The sequence below is a fragment of the Cupressus sempervirens genome, chromosome 11, assembly GCF_028749045.1.
Source record: "Cupressus sempervirens isolate cs-2001-9-10 chromosome 11, ASM2874904v1, whole genome shotgun sequence".
In the NCBI taxonomy this organism is placed as follows: domain Eukaryota; kingdom Viridiplantae; phylum Streptophyta; class Pinopsida; order Cupressales; family Cupressaceae; genus Cupressus; species Cupressus sempervirens.
Window position 1 is genome coordinate 263,146,368 of NC_143128.1, and position 10,223 is coordinate 263,156,590.

General features: G+C 31.8%; 1 protein-coding gene across 1 annotated transcript; it reads right to left on the reverse strand.

The window, feature by feature from the left end:
• Positions 1-219: 219 nt before the first annotated feature.
• LOC149529141 (aquaporin PIP2-5-like) lies at positions 220-1,669 on the reverse strand. Its single transcript, XM_089808113.1, has 4 exons — positions 1,399-1,669; positions 782-1,077; positions 388-528; positions 220-291 (listed from the first exon to the last, which is right to left on the reverse strand). The coding sequence occupies exons 1-4, from the start codon at positions 1,667-1,669 to the stop codon at positions 220-222; spliced, it is 780 nt and encodes a 259-aa protein (XP_089664239.1).
• Positions 1,670-10,223: the final 8,554 nt, after the last annotated feature.

Here is a 10,223-nt window from a genome sequence, read left to right on the forward strand (position 1 = left end):
AATCAAATTCTAATATTGCATTATGAAAAACGCCACACATATGACAATCAAGAGAAAGCATAAGTCTATGATTAAGCATTCTTGCATCATAGCTTTGACTACATAATACCATAATGACTTTGAATAGGAACAGAAACCAGGAAGCACTCACACAGATAAAATAAGAATAATTCCATCTAGAAGCAAATTATATGTAAACCATAGCCTGTCCTTCTTGAACTATAGTGGTACTATGTTGTGGAACACTGCTGCTGCTGCAGCTCCAATGAATGGACCCAACCAGAATATCCACTGCAAAATATAAACAACCCATACTTTCAAAGCATTATTCTAAACAAAAAAAATTAAAAGAACAAAATGATAATATTGAAAGCTTCTTCATCTTACATGGTCTTCCCAAGATTGTTTATGGCCATAAACAACAGCTGCTCCAAAGCTCCTGGCAGGGTTGATGCCTGTACCAGTAATGGGAATGGTTGCCAAATGAACCAAAAATACTGCAAATCCTATTGCAAGGGGAGCCAACACCTGTAAACCAAACTCACATATTAGTTATGTATGCTGATCAAATAGTAAAATAATATCTTATAGGCCCTGTTAATAACTCTAGAGTTCAATATAGGGTATGGAGGTCGCAAAACCATTTTAGCTATCTGATATAGGAGCACGATTCTTATGGTTGAACCTCTTCAACTAAGAAGTTATCAATGATTATCTAAGAGTAAAACAATATACTAAGTTGCGCAAAAGCTATGAGCTCAATATAGAGTTGTACGATTACAGGTATATGGGAACTGGTGGCAGCAAGTTTAGGATCAGTTGCAGAGAAGACAGTGTAGACTAAGACAAAGGTGCCAATTATCTCAGCAGTCAAGGCTGATCCGTTTGTATAACCATGTGCCACTTTGTTTGCTCCTCCTCCTCCTGTTACATAGTAGTTGCTTTGTAGGGCTTTCACTGTTGCCACCCCACAAACTGCTCCCAAGCACTGTGCTGCCATGTATAATGCTGCTCTATTCCCTGACACCTTCCTAGCAAGTAATAGCCCAAAAGTAACAGCAGGGTTTATGTGCCCACCTACACATATATAAGAGACACTCATCATTATTGCGACTTAAACAACACATTCGAAGCTTCGATCATACTAATAGATGGGTCTTATTAGAAACATCACAACATTGACACACTATTAAGAGATGCTATTCATTATTGGACTTAAACAACAAATTCTAAGCTTCAATCATATTAATAGATGAGTCTTATTAGAAATTCACAACCGAACAGCTTAAACATCACACACTAAGACTAGTCAACCCGTCACAACATCCACAGACTATTAAGAAACGGCAAAAGTGTTCTATCAAAACTGTAACTAGAATAACTATAGGCAACTATTACCTGAAATTCCTGCAGTGCAATACACAAGCAAAAAGATCATTCCACCAAATGCCCATGCAATGCCCATTATACCCACTCCTCCACAAAGGCTCTGATCATTGCTATGAACATGGCCTATCACAGTGGCAATTGTCACATACAAGAACAACAAAGTAGCTAAGAATTCAGCTAATATGGCTCTGTAAAAAGACCATTGCCTGAATTCTTCCAAGTCCAAAAGCAAAGCAGGAGGAGTATCCCTAACATTATTTACTTCTCCTTCCTTAGCCATATTTTATAAGCTTTTCAATTCTCTCCTTTCTTACAATCAGATGATATATCAGAAACCAAGTTTATCATGAAGAAAGAACTGCAAAGTTCCATATTTATAAGGCAAACTGAACATGATTAGCAACGGAAAGTTAATATAAATTTCATGGAAAGTTTTATCTACGGGAGAAAGAGCCGGCTTTAGGATGGTGGAAGTCAAGAAAGTAACCTGACAAATCAAAATAACCGTTATACCTCGCTTTTACGTGGGGATAACATAAGCTTGATTTCTAGGTACGCATTTCTTTAGTTTTTTCTATTGCAACTTGTTTTCAAGACGGTATTTTATTTCCAAATTTGTGTGTAAAGTTACACCCTATGTAAGAAAGGAATTTGCCTCATTTGGAAATAAACCATTGCGTTTCTCTTAGTTCTCTTTAATTTTGAGTGCATCACAAATTAATTTCCTTTATTTATAAGTTAACACCTATTTCTTTAGGTAAATAACATTAGGTGTGGTAAACAACATTAGGTGTGGTTCTAATTATCGAATTTATTTTTACATACTTGGTATTACATTATTAGCTATTAAATATAAATTTATAAAATATACTAAACATAATTTATGATAAAATATTGAAGATATTTATTAAATTTTATAATAAGTAGAGGTATTTTTTGCTAGATAAACATAGGAAGGGCTCAAATATCTATTTCAAAGAAGACATTAAGACAAAGAACTGGTGGGAATAACCTTGTCCTGACCCTATATTAAAGACTTCACTTTTATAACACATGAAAGAGTGCAAGGAGAATAAAGAAAACCCTTTCCTCCTCCTATTGATAATACTCCAAGAAATACTTCATTTGGAATCATGTTATAATGCGAAACAATAGGTGAATTAGCCACATTAGAAGGACAACATGATGATTTATCAGAAGACAAGTATCAACCATAAGAGAAGACTAAATTTGAGAGGAAGTAGTTGGAACAATGAGAATGAAACATATAGCAAGAGAGTCCATAGCAGGGGCATTCAAACATGAAACACAAGGAACCATAGTAGGGGTATCATGGCACAATAAGACCATGCTAGAAGCAAGGAACTTATCAAAATATAGGGAGGAGTATCCTTTCAAGGGGTAAAAACCTTATTAGCCAAATGACATTCTTTAGCACTCTTCTACCAAGTAGTAGTTCCTCATTTATACAAGAGATGTCAATAAGAAGCCAAGTGATTAGAAACGAATGAGAAGATTTATCGTTGTATTTAAAATTAATTTTTGTTTAATTTATTATTTTTATTCTTTTAAATTAACATAATATTTTATAAAGAATAATTGTCTATATTATCATTTGTAAAATAGTGTTATAAACATTTACAAAAAAAAAGTGGGTCAATATAGCCACACTTGTAAAGTCTACATCCAAAGTAACATGGAGCATACAAATACAAATCAAGATGCTAGGTAGTGAGAGTAGTTTTGGTTGGAGGAGGAGGATTTCGATCATTTGGTGTACTCCATACATCAATAGGATCTAAAGTGTCCACAAGAGGGTTCTAACTATCATTATCATTTTATAGGAAAAATGGTGAGGACTAGCTAAGGGAACTTGCTAGAATTAAAACAACTAGAAGCACCTCTAGGAGGCCACCCAAAAGTTGCTCCTACAAGTGATGGAGATGTAAAGCACCACAAAGAAGGCCATGACTAAACTGGTTGACTATAATCCTTTATCATAGCCAAAGGAGAAGCCTTGGGAATGATATATCCAAATTGCTTGAGTAAAGAGACTACATCCATGAGAATGTGAGTTACCCTAGAGGAAAGGGAGATAGGGGAGCTCTAGAAACAATGTAAGGGATATTACCCTAGTGATAAGCATAACACCTATATTTTGGTTGCTTCAAGTACCATTTTATTATCTTGCACCTTGATCTATAATAAAAATATATTATATCTCTATTAGAAAGTGAAATATGATGATTGGTATAATTTTTCTCAAGAATATTTAAAAGGAGTAATAATTTCTCTCTTCATTGTTTCATCTCCCACCTATCATTTGGCCCTTATTATTTTCTTGAAATCTTCCACTATCCCTTTTGCATCCATGTGTGTTCCTTCCCCTACTTCTATGCATTATTTCATGGATGTTTCATTTACACAAGGTGTTGGTGGGGCTTATTGTTGGCTCTATTTTGGGTGCTTACGATATAAACATAAGGGTTTTAGGTGTTGGGGTGTGGTAGTGGCCTCATGTGGCCCTTCCTCTGGTTCTAAATAGGTGTTAAAGAAGTGTAATATTGATAGAGGGTTCATCCCTATCTCTTGTGATGTCTTCAAGTGAAATGAAGTTACAATGGAGGAAATAAAACATAATGTGTCTATCTTTTTCCTCTCATCATGTTATCTATTGGTTTAAGGGTTTGTAGCCTAGCCTCCTTGAGGTGCATACTTGGATCTCTAATTTTTGAAACATCTTCACTCTAGTGCTCTTCATATTCAACCTAGATAGATAAAGGTTTTTTAATTGCTACATTCAAGGATGTAGAGGATAGAAAGAAAAATTTATGTGATGATTTTTTCAACTGGAAGATGGATTATTTCTCATTAATGGTTGAATTTGGACTCCTTAATTTCAATGATTCTTTTTAAAAGTTTGATAAGATCCTAATTTGGATTTGATTGCTTTATCTTCCGCTTAATATTTGGATTGATTCTCTTTTTGAGGAAGTGAGTAATTCTCTTGGGGGTTTTCTAATGGTGGATGAAGACTTGTCTAACATTCTTCACTCCACCTTTTCTCGAATCTTGGTTGAGTTGGATGTTTCAAAATATTTTCATGGCACGAGATCTTGATCTTGTCTTCTTTGGGAAGCTAGGTTTAACCTAAGTTGGACTTTGAAGGGATTCTCGTTAAATGTATAGATGTTTCAAGATTAGTCATGAGGTTGAGCATTATGGGTTATAAAAGAATATTTTTTGGCTTCATGGTAGAAAGGATCTTAAAAGTAACATTACTTGATTGAGAAAAAATCTGATATCCAAAGTTGATTCTCTCACATGAGGTGGTGCATATTTTGGTGGTTTCATCTCAAGTTATCCTGACTTCTTGTGGGTGACTATTGATGTTGGTTCACTATCTCAGGTCCCTCTTGTTGTTTCTTTAGATGTTTGTGGGACTAGACTATGAGTGCATAATTCTAGTGATAGTACTTTTGCTACCAATTATGGCAACATCCTTTGTGACTCTTTATTGATAGGGATAAATGTTTCCTCTAAGATGGGGGTGTTTTCATTATTGTTGTTCATTCTCAAGATTTTGGTGGACCAATGTTGGGTTCATTGGATAGGTTTGATATGGTTACAAAGGTGGAAGCAGGTTCAATAATTATAAATTGTAAGAAATTCAAGTCATATATGCCTTCTTTTGACATTACTCTTTCTTCCCGTAAGGGTAATGTTAAAGGTGAATCTTGAAGGTCCTTGTTTGTGGTTGTTTGGCCTAGAGTTATCTCTACTCTTTCGCTTGGTTATTGGTTACTTTTTGTGTAGCTTTTGTTTTAGGTTGTCGGAGCCTGTTGGTAAAACCCAAGTTGTGATCTTTTGTTCTTTCTTTTAGTGAGCTTTCATTACATATATTTGGTTATATTTTCTAAAGGATTTTGGGCTCCTTCAAAACTTGCTAATAAAAAAAATTGATGATTTGACATGAAAATTAATAAAATAGTCAAATTTATATATTTTTACATGTTGAATAGAAGCTCTACACTATTTAAAGAATACTAGATTTTGATACACTTGTGAGGGATGAGAGTCTAATCATCAAAGAGAATCAAATGGCTTTAAAAGAGTTTTAAAAAACCATGAATCCACATCTAAGAATATAATATTTATGTTGAAATCAAATTTAATATAAAAGCTATGTAGAATGTCTAATTTAAATTATAGTTGCGGGGGCCCTAGCTCGGTTGGCTAAATCTTCCCTGTTGCAGGGGGTTGGTCACCGGTTCTAGTCTCCTCCATCCTCGTGGTACCGGTGGGCGTGTCGTGCCAGCGCTACCGGTCATGTTAAAAAGTTTACCAAGCGCACTGCAGTTTATAGGGGGGTCATGTTGCACCGATTCCTACAGTCTTAAAAAAAAAAAAATTTAAATTATAGCTAAAGTAAAAATAATAACTTACTAATTGTTTAATTTTTTAGAAATGATTGAATTCATTAATTTTAATAACAATAAAAAAAAAAATCAATAATTTATAATTCTATATTCATCTTATCACATAAATATTGACTTCATACTTTCTTTCCAAAATTATAATATTAATGTATTACATAATTTACTTACATATAAATATAGGACTTCTCTTTTAATTAGTATATTAATTTTTGATTTTTGAATTTTTTTCCGTTAATAAGATATTTTTTAGTAAATGTACAAGCTTGTCATTTCAATAGAGATTCAAATCTTGATAGATTTATCAACATACCACATTTTAATTGAACATACAATGTCTTTAACAATTATATTATATGATATATATTTCTTTTATAACTTATTTATTTAGAATAAATATTTTAATTAAGAGTAGATATAAAAGACATGCCATATCTTTAAAAAGTAAATTATAAATTATCTATTTTTATTAATTAATTCAGAATATTAATTTTTATATTATATAAATTTTATAATTTATAATTTAATTTAATAGAATAAGTTTTTATTTAATATCATTTGTTGTTGAATTGAATTATAATCAATGCTTAACATTTATTATCAAACATTTATCATTTAGACTTATCTAATTATAGATATATTTTTTTCAAAATTGAAGTTTTTATAACAATAATTTATTAACTCTCATATTTAAGTATTCAATTCACTCTTTATATTAATAGATTTTATGGTATGTTCATGTAGATGTGGAGTTCCTTCATTTGAATATATAATTATACCATTAAAATTTGTAATCAAAGATATTAAAAAACTAATAAAGAGTATAATAAAAATATATCCACTATTTAAAATTAACTAATATTTGATACAAATTGGGAATTTCCATTTAAGTTCTCCTTGAAATATCATTTACAAAATACTGTTGCATGTTTTAGATAATTTCTTAGCAAAAAGTATATAGCTTTTAGAGTATCCACATTTTTACATCATGTCTTTGTGCAAAAGATCTTATGTAATTGTTAATGGAGTTCCACAAAGCACCCAATGCATCTTCCCTAAGCCCCTCTCTAGCAACATTTAGGAGTTGATACATGTGTTTAATGAATATGATTCCTCTGAGCTATGGAAAAGATGTTACAAAAAGCCATCAAACTTGATTATAAATCATGTCCCAGACAAAGGCACTTATAGAAAAAATAATTTCATTAAAAAGAAAGAACAAATAAACTTCATTATTGAGACTCTACAAGGGAAAAATCAACATCAATTCTCTACCATTCATAGTCTTGATGAAATTATCAACTAATCACAAGCTGATCATAATAAATTCCTACAGCCTCTCGAACTCTGATCAATTGAAATCCCTACATTTTCATTTCCCAAGTGTTGTATAGATTTTAAAGTTTATTTCTTATTCTATATAAATCTTGTAAGCTTTATTTCCTACTTAGAGAAATAATCCTAATAATAATTGCACAATCTCTTGCTTGAGTTATGGAACAATAGAAGTGTCACATTCTTTGATATACCCAAAGTTCAAATAATAGTTGTGCATTCATGTATCTTAGAAAAACAAAGTTAGAATACTAGACTGTCTATTTTTAATCTATAACTTTCAAATTTGAAGATCAATATTTTCAAATACCAAATATTAATTTTTTCTATTCTCATTCATATGTTTTAACTCACTCTAAAATCCAAAGATCATGACCCACCATTAATCTTGTCCAACCCAACTCTTTGGAATTAGGAATTGCCTATAAAAATTCACTACTTTTCATTGACATCATCTATCATAATCCCTCCCTATGTCAAGAGGAAATTTTGAGATAAGACAAAATTGTATAATTTTCTATGCAATATTCCATGTTTAGTTCAAACAACTCCAAAAATATTATTTAACAATAACCAATTACTTGTCATTATTCATAAATATTAGAACAAAAATATACTACTTCATCATTTCATTGTAGAAATTCTATAATTAAAACATTGAGAAGGGGTTCAAAAATTCCTATTCTCTCCTCAAGATATCTTCTAGATCCTATATCTAAGTCCCCTTTCATATTTGTGGTTAGCAATGGGTCTCTCCCTTGATGTTAAGATTTGATTAGTGCCACATTTCTTAGATACCCCTAGTATCAATAACTAATCTTCTAATTAACTTTGTTCCCTAATCTAACTTTAAAAAAAGGTTACATCAACCATTGTTCCCTAAAAGGGTTGAATTACACATCTTGTAAAATTGATAGTATCAGGCAAGAGTCTACAACACAATGATAAGTTTTGAACCTCTTATTGAAGAGGTCTAGGGTTTGAATCGCATTTAATAAATAATAATTTAATAATTAATCTTGGCTTTGGCCTCTTATCGATCAAAAAAAAAAATTGATAGTCTCAAATATCTTCAAGAAGTCCCATCAAAATTGCATTTGAAGTATTTAGTCGGAGGAGATTCTTGTTTAACTTGACTTCTATCTTATACTCTAGCTTTAACATCTACAAGCCCATAAATGAGAGGTTTTTTGTTTTACATTTTTTAGTGTTTAATGTGACAATTTTGTAATAACTTGATACATGCATTAAAAAGTATCAATTATCTATAATATTAAGTAGGGAAAATTATTGAGAGAGAAAAGAAAATAAAATGAAAAGGACTAAAATGATGATAATATTTTTTGAAGTTAAGAATAGGTGGATTGAATCTTTGAATTAGTAGGAAGAACCTTTATTAGATATCTACCTAGAAACCCAACTAATTTCCTATTCATAATTTCTTTTTTGACAAGAAATTTATCTCTTCTATCCTATCATGTTACTAGGAAAGACATGTATTAATGACTATCAATCCATATTTCCAATGTATATACCAAGGAAGTTGTTTCTAGGTTGAAGCAAGGGTGTGGAGATGTCTTCTCATAGCCTCTTACCAAATGATTTAACATAATTTCAAAATCCCAAAATTTAGTACGATCATGTGGTGATGGATATTTTGGAGTAAAAGAGGTATAGAGGGGCTGTTTCTTTCCTTCTAGGTGTATGTTCTATGGAAAGACGTATTTTCCCTTCCCTATTTGGAGGAGACAAATGGTGTGGGCGTAGTGGGTTGATTAAAGATATAAAAGAGGTTGTCATTGTAGAGTTTCAATGGAGCCCATAACTCATGATGGTTTTACATCAAGCCAAGAGCAAGGTAAAATTTATTATTAAAAAAAAAAAAATATATACTAAATTGGATTAAATTCCTAACTAAAAAGAACCCATTGGATGGGTTCTAGCTCCTGGGTAGATCTATTCAATAATATATAGAAAAAAGAAGTATTGAGATCATTAAATTCCTTTAAGATCTAATATGTCTATCTAAGGAATAATGGTGGTCTCTTCCTTAAGATCACTAACATGATGGTTGGCTGATAAAGGAAAAAATCCCCCATTTGGAAAGGTATAGAGGCAAGGTCAAATGTTGATGATTTTGAAAACTAGGCCAAAATAAAATGGAATTTGAGAGGCAACATTGAGATTTATGTGATGGTTAATGCATTTTCTTATTTCCTTTCCGTAGCCAATACAAATATGAAAAAATCTATTGGATGTCCCATAGCTCTTAGGAAGATCAAAGATTATTCTTACAAAAATAAGCACAGGTTTTAACCTAACTACAAAGAACATAAATATAGTTCCTTTGTGGGTTACATTCTTAGGATTTCCTCACAAGAAGAAGTGTTAAATAATATTGTTAATTTTTGGGGGAAGCTTATTGTCATTGATATCATTGTTGTGGGCCTAGGCAAAGACAAGTATAAGTAACTTGTGTGTGAATGTAATTGTTGATTTGGAGTTTCCCTCTATTAATATCTCTTTTGTGTTTGGTAGTTGTCTTGAACCATTTGAACTTAACAATATCCCTTTTTACTACTTTAATTTTATTACAATAAAATCCTTTATATGAAGAACTATCATAAGAAGTCGTATAAAAAACAAAAGGTAAGCATTCAAAGAATTGGTTAAGGAGTTTGATTATAAAGGTGGCCCTTGTAGGAGGCATGATGAAAATATAGAGCTAGATGGTTTTTAATCATAGTAGAATGTAGGTATCCATGTTGTTGTTAACGCATCAAAGATTCTATTGGAGATAGGAGGGTAGGGGTGAATTACCTTTAAACATGATTGAAGACACAAATTCTTCAAATTTTAAGTTTATGGGGATGGTCAATGGGGTGAAAGAAGTTTATTTGTCATCCCTAGCAATTGATAAAATTTATTTGCGGGGAGGTCTTGAGCATTAAGTGTTCATGAAGTCTCATGAAAAATTCTAACATGTGTTCGGTAGTCAAAAATGGTTGGTTAAGAAGACAATGTACTTCAGCTATCTAATGAGAGAGATTGTCCTTAGAGTTT